A 20,113-nucleotide genomic window follows, 5' to 3' on the forward strand; every position below is an offset into this window, starting at 1 on the left:
AAAAAAAAAAAAAAAAAAAGCGGTGTTGGATTAAATAAATTAAATGAACTAAAAAAAAAAAAAGAAAAAAGGGAAAAAAATGACAGGAGAGATTATAAATAAATCTCTCACTTTGTCACTGGCAATTAAAGTGAGGTCGGCGAAGGAGGAAGAGTTTCAGGCGTGTGTTAGTGAAGGAGGAAGCAACTCTGTTACAAACTCTCTCTCTCTTGCTCGCCACAAATTTCTGTTGTTTGTTCTTCAGATTTCACACGTTTGATCTGTTTCTTACTGCGAGAATTTTCATTTCTCTGTTGGTTTGTGGAAGATTGGGGCAAATTCTTTTGTCGTATTGTTTGGGGATTTTGCACCAAGATTGTAAGAATTACTGAATTGTTCCTTCTTTTTCGTCCTCAATTTGTGATTTACGGGAAGGATTTGATTAATTGTTGAAGAATCGGAGTGAGGTTTGTTCGGAATCTCAGTTCTGTGTTCATAACAGCGAAGCGAATTTGAGTTTGGTAGTTCACTGAAGTTTCTTCGGCTGCGATTGTCAATTTCGACGGTCAACTTTCGATTTAGGATAAAAGGTATGAGGAATTTATGTATTGGTTTGTAATTTATTGTTTTGTTTTCCTGTTCGTGGATATCTGTTTCTTATTTGACTCATTTAGATGAATAAATGTTTGCTTCTGTGGCTGATTTCTGATATCTATTCAGCTTTTGAGTGTTCTTTTCTTTTGTTTGCAGGAGTTTTTGTTGTTTTAAGGTTTTTTGTTTTCCCCAATTTGTGTGATGTTCATCGGAGGGTGATTGATTGCTGTTCATCTGGTTTGTTCAATTCATTTATCTGTGAGGATTTTGATTGAGAATCATTAAGGATTTTTGGTTTGGATTATGAATAGAGGAATGGATTCAGTGATAGAACCAATGAGGAACGTTGAGAAGTGTTTAGATTCTCAGCTATGGCATGCTTGTGCTGGTGGGATGGTTCAAATGCCTTCTGTTAACTCTAAGGTAGTCTACTTTCCCCAGGGCCACGCCGAGCATGCTCAGGGGAATGTCGATTTTGGGAACGCTCGGATTCCTTCACTCATTCCTTGTAGGGTGTCTGCTACTAAATATATGGCAGATCTTGAAACGGATGAGATTTTTGCTAAGATAAGTTTGCTTCCATTGAGGAACAATGAATTCAATTTGGATGACGACGACGAGCTTCTTGGACACGATGATATTAGGAACCAGGAGAAACCGTCTTCCTTTGCCAAGACATTGACGCAATCTGATGCGAACAATGGTGGAGGATTCTCTGTTCCTCGCTATTGTGCCGAGACTATCTTTCCTCCGTTGGATTACTCGGCAGAACCTCCTGTTCAGACCATTCTTGCCAAGGATGTTCATGGAGAGATTTGGAAGTTTAGACATATATACAGAGGGACTCCCCGTCGCCATCTTTTGACGACGGGGTGGAGTAATTTTGTGAATCAGAAGAAGCTTGTTGCAGGGGACTCGATTGTTTTCCTCCGGGCTGAAACGGGTGATCTTTGTGTCGGAGTTAGGCGAGCCAAGAGGGGAATTGGTTGCGGAATTGATTACTCACCTGGGTGGAACCCTGCAAATTCAGGCTCTTCACTTATGGGGTATTCTGATTTCATGAGGGAAAATGAAGGTAGAATGGTAAGACGACACTCAAACGGGAACCTTAACGGGAGAGTGAAGGTTGAATCCGTCATCGAAGCTGCAACGCTTGCTGCCAGTGGCAAGCGCTTCGAGATTGTGTACTACCCATGTGCTGGCACTCCAGAATTTGTTGTTAGGGCCTCTACTGTAAGATCTGCCATGCAAATTCATTGGTATTCTGCTATGAGATTTAAGATGCCTTTTGAAACCGAGGATTCGTCTCGGATAAGCTGGTTTATGGGAACGATATCTTCGATCCAGGTTGCCGATCCTGTTCGGTGGCCTGATTCTCCATGGCGAATGCTGCAGGTTAGTTTATTTCGTAAGCCTCGGAAGATCACTTCACTTGCTTCATTTGATGTTCTTGCTGCTAAAGTTTGTGATGTCTCATTGTTCTTGTAGGTGTCATGGGATGAGCCAGATTTACTACAAAATGTGAAGAGTGTTAACCCCTGGTTGGTTGAAGTGGTAGTAAACATGCCAGCAATCCATGTCTCCCCCTTCTTGCCACCAAGAAAGAAGCCACGTTATCCGCTTCCGGCCGAAACTGCTGTATTTGGTCACCTTCCGATGCCATCGTTTTCGACTAATTTCTTCGAAGCAACCAACCCGTTTCAAAGCATTACGGCGAGCAACATTCCTGCAGGCATACAGGGAGCCAGGCATACTCAATTTGGACTCTCTTCATCCAACCTCCAAATCAGCATACCGCCTTTGGGACAGTTTCCCGCCAGTCTTAAGCACCTTGAAGGTGCCACTCCGATCCCTGTCGTCCGTGGCGAGGATAGCTTCGGAGGCACGAAAAGCCCTGATAATCAATCTCATTGGCTAACAGTGGGAAATCATATCCAAAGCTCAAAAGAAAGCAAAGAAACAAAACCAGATCATATCATATTGTTTGGCCAACTCATTCTTCCTAATCAACAGAGTTCTAACAGCTCCTCTGGCGATACGACGAACGCATCCGATGCAAATCTAGAGAAAGCGTCGAATCTTTCTGATGGTTCTGGCTTGTCATCACAGCAGAACGGTTCACTGGACAATTCATCAGATGGAGGGTCTACGTCATACAACGGTCCAAACAAAACTGGTCTAAGCTTGGACATTGGTCATTGCGAGGTGTTTATGGAGTTGGAGAATGTCAGTCACACACTCGACCTGTCGGTCCTTGGATCGTACGAAGAATTGTATAGAAAGCTCGGCAACATGTTTAGCGTAGGACGGTCAGAGATGCTGAATTCTGTTCTTTATCAGGATGCTCTTGGTGCTACAAAGCAAGCTGGAGATGAGCCTTTCAGGTAAATCCTCATTATCATTCATCTGATTATGTGGTCTAAAAGAGACTGTTAAATTCCGAGTTCTTACGACGTTTGATTTCTCATTTTCGCAGCAAGTTTATGAGGACAGCACGAAGACTAACCATACTCGCAAATTCTCGAAGCAGATTCTCGAAGAAACGACAATATTAGAATGTCGGGAAAGGGAAATTCTTTCCTACATTGTACAGTTGAACCATATGTTCTGTTTGGTGTTTCTTTTTTGGCTATTCATTTGTTGCCTATGGGAAAGCCCAAATTTTGATCAGTTGCAGCTTGATATGCAGCTCAGCTGCTGCTCTGCTCCTTTGTTTTAACCCAGACAAGAACTGGTCTTGTTTTTTTTATTGTTGAAAACTCCATATTTTCTAGTAATGATTCTCCTTTTTGGTGCTCCCCATACTTATTGTTCATATTTTGCTCAATATTACCATGAAGAGGAGGTAGCTGATACCAAATTCAAGCAAAACATAACTAAGAAAGGCTTTTTAATCATGAAATGTTGTAAAGTAAGGATTTGTTGTGATCCACGTCGGTTGGAGAGAGGAACGAAATATTTTTTATAAGGGTGTGAAAACCTCTCTCTAGTAGACGCGTTTTAAATACCGTGAGGCTAATGCTGATATGTAACGGGTCAAAGTGGCTTGAACTGGTATAAATAGTATCGCGTTGGCCTCTTACTAGATATAAGGCAGTGTGTCAGTGATGACGCTGGCTCGAAGGGAGGAGGATTGTGAGATCCCAAATTGGTTGGAGAGACCGAGGACATTGGGGTGGTGTGCCAACGAGGACGCTGGCCCTGAAGGGAGGTGGATTGTGAGATCCCACATTGGTTGGAGAGACCGAGGACGCCTGGGCGGTGTACAAAGACGCTGGACCCCAAAATAGGTGGACTGTGAGATTCGACATTGGTTGGAGACACCGAGGACGTTAGGCTCCAAAGAAGGTGGATTATGAGATCCCACGGTAGTTAAAGAGGGGAACTAAACATTCCTTATAAACATGTGAAAACTTCTTCCTAATAAACGCGTTTTAAAACTATAAAGTTGTCGGTGATACGTAAGGGGTGGACGGAGAGACAATAACCTATGCAATTGTGCTGTTACAACAAGTGAACAGAAGAACAAAAACAGAAGGAAATGGTGTGGCGTGCTTTGAATCCATGAAAAGAAAACACAGAAACCAACGTTGTTTGTCGGTGGGATGTTCACATGAGCTAAGCTCACAGCACCATCTCTCCAAAGTCAAACCAACCAAACCAACCAAACAAACAAGAGGTGTCTTCCAAGAAAAGGCAAACCCAAACCCTAAGGCTGCCTTTATGGACTCTCTCACTCACATGGATTTTCCCCTGTTTTTTTAACGCCAAAATCTCATTGGGGTTCTAAAAAAAAACACATCTTTTTTATTGTTTAACAAAACCCAGATCCAAGAATCCTCCATGGGGACAGCAGCTGTTCTTCAAAGTCAACTTTCTAAACATTACTTTTAGAGCTAAATTACTAGTTTAACCCTAAGAAATACAAAATTTAAACGTCTTATAGAGTTAAACTACAAGTTTAATTAGCTCCAAACGAATATGGAGTTGGAATAATTTCAGAGTTAAATTATGATTTCTTACTTAAATTAACAAATATATTAGAAATAAATTTTAATAGGGTATAATATGACATCAATCTTTTAATTTTGTGTTCAATAACTCGTGAATAATTTAGAGAATCTCCCACCTTTTTGCATTTTCTCCTCCCTCTTTATTTAACAAATATGATGTCGAGAAAGTTTTTAAAATTAAATTATAAGTTTAGTTCTAAAAAATATGAAATTATAGCGCTTTTAGGGTTAAATTACTAGTTTAACCCTAAGAAATACGAAGTTTAAATGCCTTATAGAGTTAAACTACAAGTTTAATTAGCTCCAAACGAATACGGAGTTGGAACGATTTCAGGGTTAAATTATAATTTCTTACTTCAATTAACAAATATATTAGAAATAAATTTTAATTGGGTATAATATAACCTCAATCTTTTAATTTTGTGTCCAATAACTCAGTAAATAATTTAGTGATTTATTTGATACAAATCTGAAAATTTTAGATATAAATTATTCATTTAACCTATCTTAAAATATTCCCGAGTGTTTATAAGTCAGCTCAATTATCCTCGTAAACAATTGCTCATATGATTCGATTCCATGTTGGCCTGAAAACCCTTTATTTTAAAGAAACTTTGAATGTGATGGCATAATAAACTATAGCATGAGACATTCGTGAAAAAGTATATAATGTTTAATAATCCAAGAGGGATATTGTATTTGATTATTATACAATATGATACTCGGAGAAGAAAAAACATTAGGGTTTAGACTTTACACCAAAACATCATATTCAAATAACAAATGTCAATTAGGATTAATGCACACAAAAATAATCTTATGTTAAATCATAAAAATGTCTGCAACTAACTATATTTAAGTTTTCGAAAATATTATATTTAACGTTTTATTAAAATAATAATTTTAACGGGATCATAGCTCAACTAATATTTTTTAATTGAAACCTTAATTTTATTTATAGCATACACTTGGTGCACTATTCTTTTAAAAAAAACAAAAAATACTTTATCCCTTTTGATATTTCTAGGCCGCTATTATTATTTTAGTTATACAATTTAAAAGATGAATTTTTTAAATACAAATAATTCAATTTAAGATCGTAAATATGCAAAGTAAGAGTAATAGAGAGGGAACAAGGAGAGTGGTTTATACTAGATTAAACGATAACAAAGAAATTAGAATTAAAGAATGTTAATTGAACATGTTAAATGATGACGTGACATTATCGATATGACCAATATTGAAGAACTCGACATTATAATTTGCTTAAGTGACTTATGGTAAGCAACTCGAGTCAAGTCAATCTTGTTGATATGATGTCAAACCATCATTTCAAGCAACTTAGCAAATGACATTTCTTAAAATTCGATATGATTTACTCATCACATAATCTACATATATCTAACTATATTCATACCCAAAACCTAACTAATTAAGATTTTGACTCGTCCTTTTCACCTAAATTCATCGATGAACAAGTTACCCGAGACCTATTGTAAAAATCACCGACATATTATTCTCCAATTTAAAGGGCAACATGTAGAGTAATTATTCGATTCTTCCAATTCTCTATAAGATAGCAAGAAAAGGCACATGGTGTTCATATTGAATTGCAGAAGAAACCAATGAAGAATCACCTAATGATGAAGACATTTCTCTTACATCCAACAAATAAATGTTATTATCATAATAAAACAATACATAATGATAAAAAAAAAAATGTTCCATGACGTTGACTCTGGTGATGACTATGAACCTCACAACTAATTAAAAATCAAGCCTAGTTCTCATAGACCCAGCTTGCTCTTTCCTGGCAGTAATACTCGACACTTTGTTTAAAGTTTCAAATGGACAACTTAGTATAACACACACAATTTTTTCTTTAATTAAGAACTTAAAAAATAGATTAAAATTATTCATTTGCAGACAAAGAATTCAAATCTTCAAACAATGATTCTGTGGCCTCCATCCTAATTATTCAAATAAATGAGGCAACAAGGAAAGTAATAGAAAAAATCATAGGATCGAGAATGACAGTTCATCTCTAGGACCATATTGTTCCATTGTCGTCTATATAGTTCTTTCAAAATGAAAACACAAAACCAAACAGGCCTTAGATCATAAATATAATAGAAGTTACCACACATATAATATCACCGGATAAGCAGTTTGATTGCATTACATGAAGTCCCAACTTGCGAGTTTGATTCTGAAACAGTCATAATAATATATGCTTATTATAATACAAATTAAACAGGCAACCCCGTACCAGATCATTGAGCTGGCTAACGAGAGAGTGAAAGCAAAGCCCACCGTATGGCTTTCCATGCCCTGTATTAACTGGACAAAAACAGGCAAAATCAGCGACCATGTACAAGGCAACTTTTTCCAAGTGGAAAGCAACCATGCGTAGTATTTTAAGCTAAGATACATACCATAAAATATCATTATAATGCTAATGAAAGGAGTTTAGTGCAATATTTGAACGCAGACCAGGCGAAAAAACGATGATACCAACCATATATAGTTGTGTTCTTAACTAGAACAGAACACATTCGTCCAGTAAGGCTCCCTAAATGAAGAGTCCAAAAGGAAAAACTTCACCTCTTTAAGAAATTTTCTTTCTAAGTAGAGTTGAAAACGACCAGTCCTAGTGTCTGAATAGTTTAGAGTGCTTTGATTCTTTTTTGAAAGAGATTTAAAGAAGGAATTTTGACTAGGATTCCTCTGTTTGTTGCAAATCCGGCACTTCACAAGTTTAGCCATTTGGAGGGGTGAAGTTGTCTCCAAATCAGGGAGAGAGGGAGAGAAAGTAAGGAATAGCAAATTCTAATGGTAAATCAGTGTTTGAGGCATTTAGAAGAACTTTCCCCACCCACTTGTCTCTATTTGGCACAAAATAGTTGCCAGAAAAATATCCCCTCCGACATTGTTCGTGTGTGGCTCACAGATGATCTTCATCTGGTTCATATGGCAGAAAATTTTTCTTACTTTCTGGCATTTCCTTGATGTGGTTTCATGAAACATGGCATAAGTGGAAGTCGTACCAGCAAAGATGCAGTTTTCAATGTTATTAAATGGCAAACCTTTCGGGAGAGTGAAAACCTTGAGAGGATAAATACAGGATGATTCATTATTGTGTTTTCTGATAGGCTTGAATGGTGGATGTTTTGAGGAAACTGTTGATTAAAGGTTGCAACGAGCAAGCTTACTGATAACTCCACCATATAAAAGGATAAGGAGGTAAATGAATTTCATTGGTAAGGTACAAGGATATAAAGAAACCCTTCCCACCATTAGATTATCGATCATGGATGATGAATGACTCATATATTTGATCCAACATGGTTAGATATAAGACACCATGGTCAATCCATGATTTCTTCTTCAAAAGACTTAAAATTGTTATGAAAGAACTAGTTGAACAAGAGCAGGAGACTTTGCAACTTAATTCAGAAGCCGTCCCCTAGGTGGACGAAGTCAAAAATTTATTTTTCCAAAAGCTTTCCACTTAGCCGTCTTGACTTTGGGAACTCTACAAAGGACTTCCTATGTCACCTAGAATGAACCATTCTCCAAATAAAGACCTAATGGATACATAGATAGAGAAATGAGCACATTACTACAACAACACAAGATTAATCTAGATTCTAACACCTTTGTTTTCACCAATTCCTTTGATATCTAATCTGCAACAGCTAGAGCATGCCCAATCAATCATAAATTAAGACTTCCCCACAAAAAGGAAAATTGTTAACTATATGTACTTTCACATTAAAAGTGTTCTTTCTCCATTAGACTCTGTCATCATCAAACTTCAATTGGCATTTTACAGTAACAGGAATTGGAAGTACGAGGAAAGTTTACAAGATGAAGATATTAAAATCTCTAGTGCAAGACAGATTATAACAAAAAATTGCCCAGGTTTTCAATTATTTTTATATCTCTACTCTAAACAACCAGAGTTGAATAACCGCAACAAAACGTCGCCCTAAAAGGCTATCAAACAAGATTATAAAAATACCACACTTTCTCTCTTTATCCAGTTCAATATTCATGGATGGAATCATTAATTTCATAACGGAGTAGGATTCGAACATCAAAATCTCAAAAATCATAACCTTCAACACAAAGTTCCAGGAAAAATCCAACATGATAAAAAGAAATAAACTCCATTCCATACAAAAATAAAATATCCAGAGCGATCAGAAAATTACTTAATTGTAGTAGAGTTCAAGGCCCATGCCATCGTGGACTTCGTAATCCCTCAGAGTAATATGATCCTTGTAGATATTGTACCATTTCTGAATCCGAATCTTCTCGGCTCTAGTCCCAGTCTGAGCAGCCACAAGCTTCTTCAAGTCGCCGATGGTGTCGTCCTCGTTGCACTTCACTCTCACCTTCTTCCCCAGCCGATCGTTCAGCACCACCTCGATCATCTTCTTCTTCTTCCTCTTCCTCTTCTTCTTCCCCCCAAGAAAGTAAACCCTAGGTCGTCTCAGAGTTCAACAGAGCAGAATTCCAAAGTAAAGAGAAAATTTTGGTACGCGTTCATATTTTATAATATATTTCTACCGCCATGGAAAACCCGGGTCAATGGCGTTGACTCGGTCATCAAATAATTGAATTGTATTCATACGACGTCGTTTCACTTTCATACCCATTTAATTAAATGGCACGAGACCGAATAAATATGTAACCATAGGTCGAATATTCCTTTTTTGTTCATTTTTTATAAAAGTTTTTTATATATAATTTTCTCGTTATTATTGTTTTATTTTATTTTATTATGTCATAAAATTATATATATATATATATATATATAATATTGAAATTATATATATATATATATATATAATATTGCCATACATAACGGTGTGAGGTCTCGATTGCTCTAAAGATTTTATCACTTCTCTAACTGCATAGGCCTCATAATTGCATGAGTCCTTGTGGGGGCTAGCCGACTTTTTTTGCCCCAGCTTGGTGAATTTCATTCCCGTGCAACGACATTGTTTGTACGCCCAGTGTTTACAACGGTTGGGGAGGCAGTCGTAAGGCGACCATCAAATACGACCTTCTCAAAGATTTAGAAACTCTTCAATCGTCTTCATGTGGCATTTGTGTCCGACATGTTGGATAAAAGTCCCACGTCGGCTAATTTAGGGAATGATCATGAGTTTTATAATCAAATAATACTATATCGATTGGTATGAGGCTTTTTGGGGGAAGCTCAAAGCAAAGTCAAAGTAGACAATATCATATCATATTATTGTAGAGAGTCGTGTTCATCTAACTTAGTATCAGAGCCATGCCCTAAAATTAGTATCGTGAGCCTCGAAAGCATAGTAAAAAATGACTAAGACTCCAAAAGAAAAGGAGTCGAGCCTCGACTAAGGGGAGACGTACTTTGTTCGAGGGGAGGTGTTGGATGAAAGTCCTACATCGGCTAATTTAGATAATGATCGTGAGTTTTATAATCAAAGAATACTATCTCCATTGGTACGAGGCCTCTTGGTGAAGCCCATAATAAAGATACCAGAGCTTATGTTCAAAGTGGATAACATCGTACCATTGTCGACAATATAATTGTATAAATTATTCATCATCTTCTCGTAGTTGAGATGAATGAACATAGCTGAATTGATTTGAATCATTTTGTTGGTTAACTAAAAATAGTGAGCTACAAAAAAATCTCCAACGATACTACAGAATAAAAATCAGGCCATTTCTACAGAGCCAAGTATTTATTAATTTAAAGCCACCAGAGAACAGGACGGCGGAAGAAAGTTGGGAATCCTTGCTAACTCCGCACTGCTGAGTAGCTTCTCTAGCTCAATTTTTGTTCGAGGAGAAACGAATCTCTGCTCTCTCAATGGCAGGTACAATTCGTTTTCATATTCTAACGCTACTTTTTGTTGGACAATCTGGAATTGGAATAATCGTATAATTTCCCCGACATTTGTTTCTTTCTGATTCGGTTTCAATTCTGAAAAACACTATGCAATCGATGGTAATCGAGTCAAGGATAAATCAGTCGTTCTGTGACGTTTTCGTTGAAAACAATTATATCGATGTGCAAAGTGAAGAGTATTATTAAGCTTTTGATTTCATTTCTTGTTTGTTCGTCGATTTTTCTTCGCCAGAAAATCGTCTGTGATTGGATTTTGAAATTGGGCAGGAGTTTAAAATAGAAGTGAGCTATGAGCTTTATAGTTTTTTTTAGCATAATAGATGTGGTGGTGAGAATTTGAATTTTTGATCTCAAGGGAAGGAATAGATTCTTTAACCCCTGAATGATGCTCATGTTGGCAGCCTAGGCTTTATAGTTCACATGGAATCTATTTTGAGATTTGGGTGGTAGATTAGCGTTTTGACAATCCTTTTCAACAGGCTTTTATTGTCATGACCGATCAAAGTTTCTGCTTATAGTTTTGCTCAAATAGCTGCTCTTGATTCTGCATCGCTTCAGATTTCTCAAATCAATCCATGTCGAGTTTCTTCCGTATGAAACGAGGAATTGAATGTAGCAAAAACTAGTAAAATTTCAGTAAAAGTACCCTCACAGTTTCACTCCATTCCCAGATCATATTTGTACAGTATGGAGATGTTAAGCTTCAATCTCTAGTCAACGAGTTTTGAATGATTTTAGACCATACTCATGGCTCGCTCCTTTTTAGTTAACGCAACAAGAACGGAGGAGAGGCTTGTAACTAGTTGTTATAAAATTATCGTATGTGTTAACAAGGAAGCCCGAAGGCTGTTCCAAACATGTCAGGGAAGATGCCAACCATATTAAGATTAAGTTTCCTCTGTGTTTGTAGCCTAAATAAAATGCTCAATGGCCTGAAGCTTCCACTTCAGGAATAATGTGACTGTTAACATTATGGATTAATATTCTATGAATACTGAGTCTACAAATTGTAAATTTCTATGCAGCAATTTCAGGGAAGGTTTTCCAAAATATTAATCTATCACAGTGCTACCACCAGTCTAGACAGTTCAGCAACCAATATCGAAGGGACTGTTTTTCCCGTTTTAACTTGCTTCCCTTTGATGGAGGGAAGGTTGCATGGACTGGCACGTCATCCATGCAGCTGCGCACCTTTTCCACACACCAGATAAATTTTATTAATCGAGGACCTGTTCACTGCAATGGTCTGTTCTAGACTCTCACTATCCAGGTTGACATCAAGCGTCAAACCACCATGTTAGACATCCTCTAGGATACATTTGTTTTCCCTTGATTCCTCTCATGCATCACGTTTGCTTGCATTTTCTGGTTGGCTGTTTTTCATTCAATTATTATTTTTTGTTTGACTTTGGTTATTTATGAGGCCACTTCATATCTTTTGTTTATGCTTTTCAATTACTCAAATTTTATTGCATTGCCATCTGAACCATACTTGTTTCCCTGATCTTGTTGCAGCTGCTCCATCTACAATCTCTTCTCTTGATAATATTGATTTCCAGAAGCTTCAAAATGGAAGGTACTAAAAATTGCCTCCTTTTGCCTATTCTGTGTAACCATCTACATCTACTACCACAGTTCTTATATTTTATAAAATAATTGAGATATCATCTTGCCATTAAGTCAAACACGTGAAGTTTTTATGCATCATGGAGTGGTAGGAGGACTTAATAGCACGGAATGTCCTATTTATGTTCCACTTTATTTGGAGAAATTATTAAATATTAGTCTCCTTCCCAAGATTTTGTAGCTGGTTTGTACTGGCTACCAAATTTCAGAATGTTGCTTAACTTGCAGTGATATTCGAGGCGTTGCTGTTGCTGGTGTCGAGGGAGAGCCTGTGAATCTTACTGAACCAGTTGCAGAAGCAATAGGAGCTGGCTTTGCTGCTTGGTTATTAGAAAAGAAAAAAGCTGATGGTTCACGACGCTTTAGAGTTTCTATTGGACACGACTCACGAATTTCAGCTGAAAAGTTACAGGTATTTCTCCTCCACTTGATGTTCGGATTTAATAATTCTACATTGAATTATTAATGTACTCAGCTAACCTTTGGACAATTAAAAATTTGTGTGGTCTCAATGTACCAATACTTCAATCGTTCTTGTTTTTTTTGTTTCAAATCAGCTCCTTGATATTTCTCACGCTTTATGAGTATTGCTTAAATATGTAAACTACAATTTGATGTTCAGTTGACTGAAATATCCAGACATTGACAGATCCCATCCGCCCTGATTTTTTTTCTTTCTATTTTTTTATTATTATTTTTACATTTCTGACATCCCAATTAACTTTCAGGATGCAATTTCTCAAGGTATAGCTGGTGCAGGGCTGGATGTTATTCAGTACGGGTGAGTTGTATTCTCATGCCAATATTGTTGTTGCTTTTGAAGATAAGATGATAATTCTTATGAGAAAAAGTATAAGATGATAAAATATATTGATTTTATTACCTGTATGCATCTTGTTTAAATGTTTGACACGTAATTCTGAAGATTGAAATTTTTGTTTCATAGCCACCCTTCTCTCTCTGATGAGAAACCATAGAACAACAATCAATAGTGGCTACACAACAAGGGTCCAATCAACCGGACAGTGCTGAAAAACAAAATAATAATAATAATAAGAGAAAAATCAATAAAGGAAACCAAAAATACACACAAGCAGTCACATGCGAATCTTAAAAAATGTAATTATCATGCCTCTACTATTTTGGATAATCGGATCCAGCTTCTTTATATTTTCGAGTCTACTGACATTATCTAAGGACTAGATGAGTACAAGGACGAATACTTTTTCTCCTTGTAACTGTGATGCTGGTGATCCGATTTGTGGGAGACTTATATTTGGTATTTGCTCTTCTTTTGTAGATTAGCTTCTACACCAGCTATGTTTAACAGCACTCTTACTGAAGATGAAGCAATTTTTTGTCCTGCTGATGGATCCATTATGATAACAGGTAAACTACTACGCATTAAAAAATCTCTGATGATTGGGTTTTAGAGAAAATTTATGGTGGATTTTCAGAAAGCTGAGTGGCTGCAATCGATAGTGCTGTGTGACAACTACAAATTTTAATATAATGCCCACATTAGATTTCTATTAGAGATGTGAAATGAAATCAGAGGCCTAGGGGAACTCTAATTGCCCTTTTAAAGCATTGAACGGAACCACATAATTGCAAAAAAAAAATAAGTAAAGACTAAAAATTTCATGCTGTATTTATCTTTTTTTTTTTTTTTTTCCATCCATGCGAAACATGCTAACAAATCACAAATATTGTTATTTTGCAGCAAGTCATTTGCCGTTCAACAGGAATGGGTTCAAATTTTTTACAAATGCTGGTGGGCTTGGCAAAGCTGACATTAAAGACATTCTGGGGCGTGCTGCAGAATTCTATAAAAACCTGAATAATAGAGATGATTTGATAAATTCAAGGGGGAAAGGTTCTGCAACAATAGAGAAGGTCGATTACATGAGTGTCTATGCATCTGATTTGGTGAAGGCAGTCCGTAAAGCTGCAGGAAATAAAGGTACAATCATCTAAACTTTTCATTGTGCTGAAATGGATATGGAAATTAAAGTTAATTGGTTGACTTGGTCATGTCTATTTCTTGAACTTCAGAAAAGCCCCTGGAAGGATTCCATATTGTTGTTGATGCTGGAAACGGTGCAGGAGGATTTTTTGCTGTAAGTACCTGCCCTCGAGACACCTTCTGATTTTTAATCAATCCTTTATTTCTACCAGTAGTATGAAACGTTTAGATTAATTTTATTCCTTCGTTTTTGAGCTTGTGGTAACTTTTTCTGCTTTTGCCTTTTCACAATCTTGTTTATTTTTCATTTTTAATTCTATATAGAATTGAATGTAAACAATAATAAATGTTCTTCTATAGTTCTGTTTTTGTTGGTTGATTCTAATGAAGGTTCTCTACGTTTTCTTTGTTTCGTATTTATATTTAAAATTTCCTTCAATCCTTGGTGATCATGAAACAATGAAGAACAAAATAAGTTATTGTTGTGATCATTGTAAAAGCTCTTACAACCATAGTATAGTTGCTTGGCCTAATTATATCGTCAGAAATTGAACAGATACTAAATCAAGAAAATTAGACTCTGACAAATCCTTAATTCCAATCTCTCATCAGGCGAAGGTGCTCGAACCACTGGGCGCAATCACTTCTGGTAGTCAGTTCTTGGAGCCAGATGGTAATATTTGGTTTGGCAAAAGTTAGGTCCAGCTTTCAAAATTGTTTGCGAAAATTAAAAAAGAAAAATATTTTTGTGCCAGGTTTATTTCCAAACCATATCCCAAATCCTGAGGACAAGACTGCAATGAAAGCTATAACAGAGGCTGTCCTTCAGAACAAAGCCGATTTAGGGATCATCTTTGACACTGATGTGGATAGGTAATGATCAATGTTGTAACGATCGTGGTTGCTATTAATGCTTACAGGTAATGTTTGAAAAGTTTTTATGCTATGCCCTAATTGTTTTAAATCATCCTTTCGTCCAGATCTGCTGCTGTGGATTCTAATGGACGTGAGTTCAACCGGAATCGCCTAATTGCCTTGATGTCTGCTATTGTTCTTGAGGAGGTATTTGTGTATCAGCTCTCTGAAGGGCTGTTGTCTTTCATTTGTAAAAGCGGTCACAATACACTTTTTATTCAATTTCGTTTAGCTGTTTATTTATGTTCTGTTTTCCTCCTTCCCAGCATGCTGGAACAACTATTGTTACAGATAGTGTGACTTCTGATGGTCTAACGTTGTTTATAGAGAAGAAACTTGGTATGAAAGATTCCAGAGCTTTTTGAACTTGGTTATAGATTTGTCTCTAACTCAACGTTTCTTCAGGGGGAAAGCATCACAGGTTCAAAAGAGGCTACAAAAATGTGATTGATGAAGCTATTCGTTTGGTAAGACTGACTGTTCTACTCTATTCTAATGCCATGATTGGTGTGATCAATGAGATTCTCAAGGAAATAGCCAGAAAGAAAGAATGATTTCTAAAAAGCACGACACAGACACGACACGACACAACAACATGTCGTTGTCTAGAAAAGTAGGACATGAACACATTAGGAACACATTTTCTTCTATGGTATGCGTATGTATCGATTTATGGGCTTACGTTTACTCCTTTTACTGAAGAGTATCAGTTGTTGTCAATTGTCTTTTTTGGGCCTGGCCTGACTATCTGATATATTCAACTCTCATCCTGCCCGGTATAACCTTTGTAATGAAATAATAAAATACTGATGATGTAGAATTCTGTTGGCGAGGAGTCGCATTTGGCTATTGAAACCAGTGGTCATGGAGCTCTCAAGGAGAACCATTGGCTTGACGATGGCGCATATCTCATGGTGGGTATTTGACACAGCACCCCTCAAACTTACATGTACTAATCTAATTTGTGCCTTTAGTTTCATTGTTTCATTTAACAATACAAGGATGAATCTCAGGTCAAAATTTTGAACAAACTTGCATCAGCAAGAGCCTCAGGATTGGGTGGTGGAAGCCAAGTTTTGACAGATCTGGTGGACGGTTTACAAGAGCCTGCTGTTGCTGTGGAGTTGCGATTAAAAATAAATCAAAACCATCCAGACCTTCAAGGAGGGTATGCCTATGTGATTTTGTTTTATGAGACATTCTTCTCTTGATGCTTATGCACAAAGTTACTGATAAATTAATGCTTACAGACCCTTCCGTGATTATGGAGAAGCAGTGCTGAAGCATGTTGAGAATCTCGTTGCTTCTGATCCCAAGCTTCTGAAAGCTCCTGTTAACTATGAAGGGGTAAGTTTAAACTTGTCTCCTGGGTAAAATCAAGTTAAATTATGCTTCATCAATAATGTTTCCACGGTTTTAGTCCTCGATTTCCCATATGGTAAATTGGTGTTTCCGAAATTTCTACACTCCGAAAAATGAAAAACAGAAAGACAGGAACTTTCGTCGAACACTTTTGTTTCTCACTAACTGGAAACGAGAAATAATGTGAGAGTATCAAGAGTTAATACTCATGGATGTAAATGATTTGTGCAAGGTCTAACAAATCTTTTCCACTCAAAAACAGGTTCGGGTTTCTGGATTTGGCGGGTGGTTCCTTCTGAGGCTCTCACTGCACGATCCGGTTCTTCCTCTTAACATCGAGGTAAACCATCCATATCTAAGTTGCTGTCACCATTCTGGTATGCTTTTTTCGCAGCTAGTAAATTGTGAATGTTGTGTGTTCTAGGCACCAAGCCATGACGATGCCATAAAACTCGGCCTCGCAGTCCTTGCTGCTGTAAAGGAATTCCCTGCCTTGGATACATCTGCACTAGACAAATTTGTTCAAGTATGAATAAGTTCCTGAGGAACACGAGCTCTATAATTTTCAAATTCGACGTTTCAAGTATTCCTGAAAATTGCATTTGCTTCTCAATAGGTTTCAATGTTTTTTAGTTTCCAGGCATGAACCAGAGATTTTTCTCCCAAAACTCTCTAAATGATATACCAGTTGGTTATAACCATTCCTTTTCCTGCCATTCTAGTGCCATATTCTCAGTTTCTGTTTGTGTGCTACACTTCAAGTAATATTTATATAGTTCATATATATATTCAATTTATTTAATGTGACTCTAACAATTGGGTTAGACCATTTGTTAGAATTTCATTTTTAAAGCGTCAATGAATAATTGTTGTGTGTGTGAAGATATCAACACAATGCTTTTAGATTATTAGAGCAAATTCTCAGCTTATTTTGAATCAGAAGTTCATAGAAGAATTCCACATAATGTAATTAATCATACAAACTTTCTTCAATCTATACAAGCTGTTCTAAGCCATCCTACCTTTTCAGCTTTGTTCAGGAATGATAGTTTCTATAGGATTCCTTCCCACCCTTATTTTCATCTGCAGATAATGGTTGAAATGTCCTCTGAAGTTCTAAATTGAGGTTGGGTTCTTCAGAAGCTTCATCATGAAGCTGTACTTGATGTCTGGAGAGGTCTTTGGCTCTGGCCAGTTTGCTCCTTCTGGTACTTTTATGCTTTTGAAACCCTGGCCTCTATATAGCTTTGTAGCCCCGGGATTGCTTGTATCACAATGCAACGCAATCGCTCGGCACCCCCAGTTCCTGGCTTCAGCTTCTGCCTTCAGTATTAGCTTTTTTGCTATTCCCTTACGTCGAAACTGCTCACGAACTGCTACGTTTGATACGTATGCGATCCCTGTCCTGCCACAAAAGATACATATCGATTATTGCATTTGCATTGATGTACAGGACCATTTCGAAGGATCAGAATCTTGAAACTAGATCTTTCAAAGGCTGATGATCGAAGCGGAGCAGAAAACTAAGCATGGAGATCAAATTTTCAGACAAAATTACTTGAGGTCAGCTCTTTCTTTACAGGAAATTAATCAATGAGCTGTAATGATATTGATGTTTATGAACAACTAGCTAGTAATGATTGTATGTGAATGGTTTGTTTGCTAACTATGGTATAAATATGGATCAGATACCTCCTACAAAAAGACATAGATTTTCTCTTGATTTTGAACTTTCCTGCCTCACTTGAAGAATCTAGCTGAGTTTAAGCTAAAGGGTATTGTTCTTGTTCCTCTCCTAGTCCAATGATCAAAACATAAAGGAACGTCGAGATTTGATACCTGTACTCTACTACACTCACCTTCTTTGCCGCATCGGCCCTTTTCTCGGAAGGAAATCGGCGACGGTGTCGACGGTCAATATTCCAGCAACATAGCCCTTGTTGAGACTAACTTTACCATCAAAACCTCCAAGCTTGAAATCTTCAGGTCTAATTAGGAGTGTTTCATTTTCAGAACCACCAATCACAGCAACCAAACAAATCCTCCTGCAACCATTTGGCACAGACAATCCAGATAACATAGCCACAAGCCTATCAATCCTCACCACAAAATCCAATGGAAATGAGTATTGTGGGAAGAAGGAGCTGCAATGAGTCTCTGCAACTTCCCAACAGTCCTCTATTCTTGCCTCTCTAACTGTTATCCCAGGAGATACAGTTGGAAATAGACCAAAAACTTGACTGGCTTTACAAACTCCTGCAAGGAAAACAACCAAATATCCATTTCTAAGCTCGAAAGTTCAGAATTCCATCTATCTTCTTTGGCTTTCCCTTTTCGGGCTTCCCTTCAAGGTTTTTAAAATGCGTCGGAAGGTTACCACACCCTTATAAAGGGTGTTTTGTTCTCCTCCCCAATCAATGTAGGATCTCATAATCCACCCTCTTTGAGGGCACAGCGTCCTCGCTGAACACTTGTTCCTTTCTCCAATCCATGTGGGATCCCTACCAAATCCACCACATTCGGGACTTAGCGTCCTTACTGACACACTGCCTCGTGTCTACCCCCTTCGGAAAAATAGTCTCCTCCGCTGGCAAATATTGTCCTCTTTTAAGTCCTTATCGGGATTACCCTCAAAGATTTTAAAACGTGTATGCTAGGAAGATTTCCACACTCTATATAAGGGTGTTTCGTTCTCCTCCCCATCCGACGTGGGATCTCACAATAAATCTCACAACAGCGACCAAATTCTTGATCAATGGGAATTAGCAGATGAAGGTAAATTAACAAACAAAAGAATAAGAATCAAAGAAAAACCCATAAAAAGAAGAGACCCACCTGGGCCTGATTTGGGTAAAGAACGAAGAGAGACGCCATGACCAAGAGCAGATGTGTTTGGATTGAAGCTTCTGGAAGAAGAGGGTCCGAGGGAAGTGTACGAAGAAGAAGAAGATGAAGAGAGTGTGAGCCCTAAGTTAATAGCCTGCATTTCCAGAGGGATCCGATCCGATCCGATCCAATTCCTTCGCTAGTCTGGTCTGTTCCTCAGCAATTGGAGATTGTTTTGGAATTGGATTTATTGCGTAAAGGATGCAAAGGATCAGCCGGCGATAGAGCCGCCACGCCTGCGATCAACGACGGAAGAAACGGTGGTTGTCGCCGTAGCATCGTTCATCCCGATGAAGAGAAGAACCGAAGCTCACCCAACTCCAAGTTGAAGGCGCTTGTAGTAGGAATCGTCTTGGTATTAGTCAGTCATCCATGTGAGGAAGCTACTACTACTCTCTTTGGTCAAATGAAGATGTGGATAACTCTTTCACATCATTGAAGAGTTTTGAATCTCATGACTTCGAATAAAATCTGTGGTTCAGATGCACTTCAAATTTATAATTTTTATAACACTAAATTAATAAAAAAATTATTTAACTTTATTTTTTTTAATAATACCTTTTATAACCTTTTTAACATCATGGAGACAATATTCGACGGTTAAAATATCTACTCGTAGTCATTAGTCCATTAGTCATTAGTCCATTAGTCCCAGGTTCGAAGGAGACTTCAAGTCTACAAAATGAGCTCAGTCTTCTCTAAATCCACTTAGAAATTTGAGTCTACAGAATGAGTCTACAATCTTTTCAATGGAGGGACTTCAAGTCCATTGAATCGGGTCGCTGTCTGTTCGAGATCTACCTGCTTCACATAGGGGACTTCGAGTCCACCTAGTAAATTCGTATAGGTATACAATGGGAG

General features: G+C 37.5%; 4 protein-coding genes across 7 annotated transcripts; 2 read left to right on the plus strand and 2 right to left on the minus strand.

The window, feature by feature from the left end:
* Positions 1 to 141: 141 nt before the first annotated feature.
* Positions 142 to 3,377, plus strand: LOC111429738 (auxin response factor 16-like). The gene is made up of 4 exons (XM_023065714.1): positions 142 to 569; positions 730 to 1,968; positions 2,062 to 2,957; positions 3,050 to 3,377. The coding sequence occupies exons 2-4, from the start codon at positions 877 to 879 to the stop codon at positions 3,126 to 3,128; spliced, it is 2,067 nt and encodes a 688-aa protein (XP_022921482.1). The 5' UTR covers positions 142 to 569; positions 730 to 876; the 3' UTR covers positions 3,129 to 3,377.
* Positions 3,378 to 6,610: 3,233 nt separating this feature from the next.
* On the minus strand, positions 6,611 to 9,130 carry LOC111430336 (ubiquitin-like protein 5). 2 transcript variants are annotated; one of them, XM_023066564.1, is made up of 2 exons: positions 8,804 to 9,130; positions 6,611 to 6,917 (listed from the first exon to the last, which is right to left on the minus strand). In XM_023066564.1, exon 1 carries the CDS (start codon positions 9,023 to 9,025, stop codon positions 8,804 to 8,806), a length of 222 nt encoding a protein of 73 aa, XP_022922332.1. In that variant the 5' UTR covers positions 9,026 to 9,130; the 3' UTR covers positions 6,611 to 6,917. The 2 variants fall into 2 exon arrangements, with proteins under 2 accessions (XP_022922332.1, XP_022922324.1); XM_023066556.1 differs by having other exon boundaries at positions 6,611 to 6,926; positions 8,804 to 9,129.
* A 1,180-nt stretch (positions 9,131 to 10,310) lies between these two features.
* On the plus strand, positions 10,311 to 17,936 carry LOC111459673 (phosphoglucomutase). Of its 3 annotated transcripts, XM_023102688.1 has the most exons (19): positions 10,313 to 10,465; positions 11,523 to 11,741; positions 12,013 to 12,073; positions 12,352 to 12,535; positions 12,852 to 12,904; positions 13,424 to 13,512; positions 13,847 to 14,086; positions 14,179 to 14,243; positions 14,702 to 14,762; positions 14,845 to 14,962; positions 15,070 to 15,151; positions 15,271 to 15,343; positions 15,410 to 15,471; positions 15,823 to 15,918; positions 16,018 to 16,172; positions 16,255 to 16,351; positions 16,629 to 16,706; positions 16,791 to 16,892; positions 17,820 to 17,936. In XM_023102688.1, the coding sequence occupies exons 1-19, from the start codon at positions 10,459 to 10,461 to the stop codon at positions 17,844 to 17,846; spliced, it is 1,869 nt and encodes a 622-aa protein (XP_022958456.1). In that variant the 5' UTR covers positions 10,313 to 10,458; the 3' UTR covers positions 17,847 to 17,936. The 3 variants fall into 3 exon arrangements, with proteins under 3 accessions (XP_022958471.1, XP_022958456.1, XP_022958463.1); XM_023102703.1 differs by lacking the exon at positions 11,523 to 11,741 and having other exon boundaries at positions 10,311 to 10,465; XM_023102695.1 differs by lacking the exon at positions 17,820 to 17,936 and having other exon boundaries at positions 10,314 to 10,465; positions 16,791 to 17,110.
* Positions 17,265 to 19,697, minus strand: LOC111459694. The gene is made up of 3 exons (XM_023102715.1): positions 19,202 to 19,697; positions 18,226 to 18,622; positions 17,265 to 17,771 (listed from the first exon to the last, which is right to left on the minus strand). The coding sequence occupies exons 1-3, from the start codon at positions 19,350 to 19,352 to the stop codon at positions 17,483 to 17,485; spliced, it is 837 nt and encodes a 278-aa protein (XP_022958483.1). The 5' UTR covers positions 19,353 to 19,697; the 3' UTR covers positions 17,265 to 17,482.
* Between the last annotated feature and the right edge of the window lie 416 nt (positions 19,698 to 20,113).

Source organism: Cucurbita moschata, unplaced genomic scaffold (genome assembly GCF_002738365.1).
Source record: "Cucurbita moschata cultivar Rifu unplaced genomic scaffold, Cmos_1.0 Cmo_Scf00002, whole genome shotgun sequence".
Classification (NCBI taxonomy): Eukaryota; Viridiplantae; Streptophyta; class Magnoliopsida; order Cucurbitales; family Cucurbitaceae; genus Cucurbita; species Cucurbita moschata.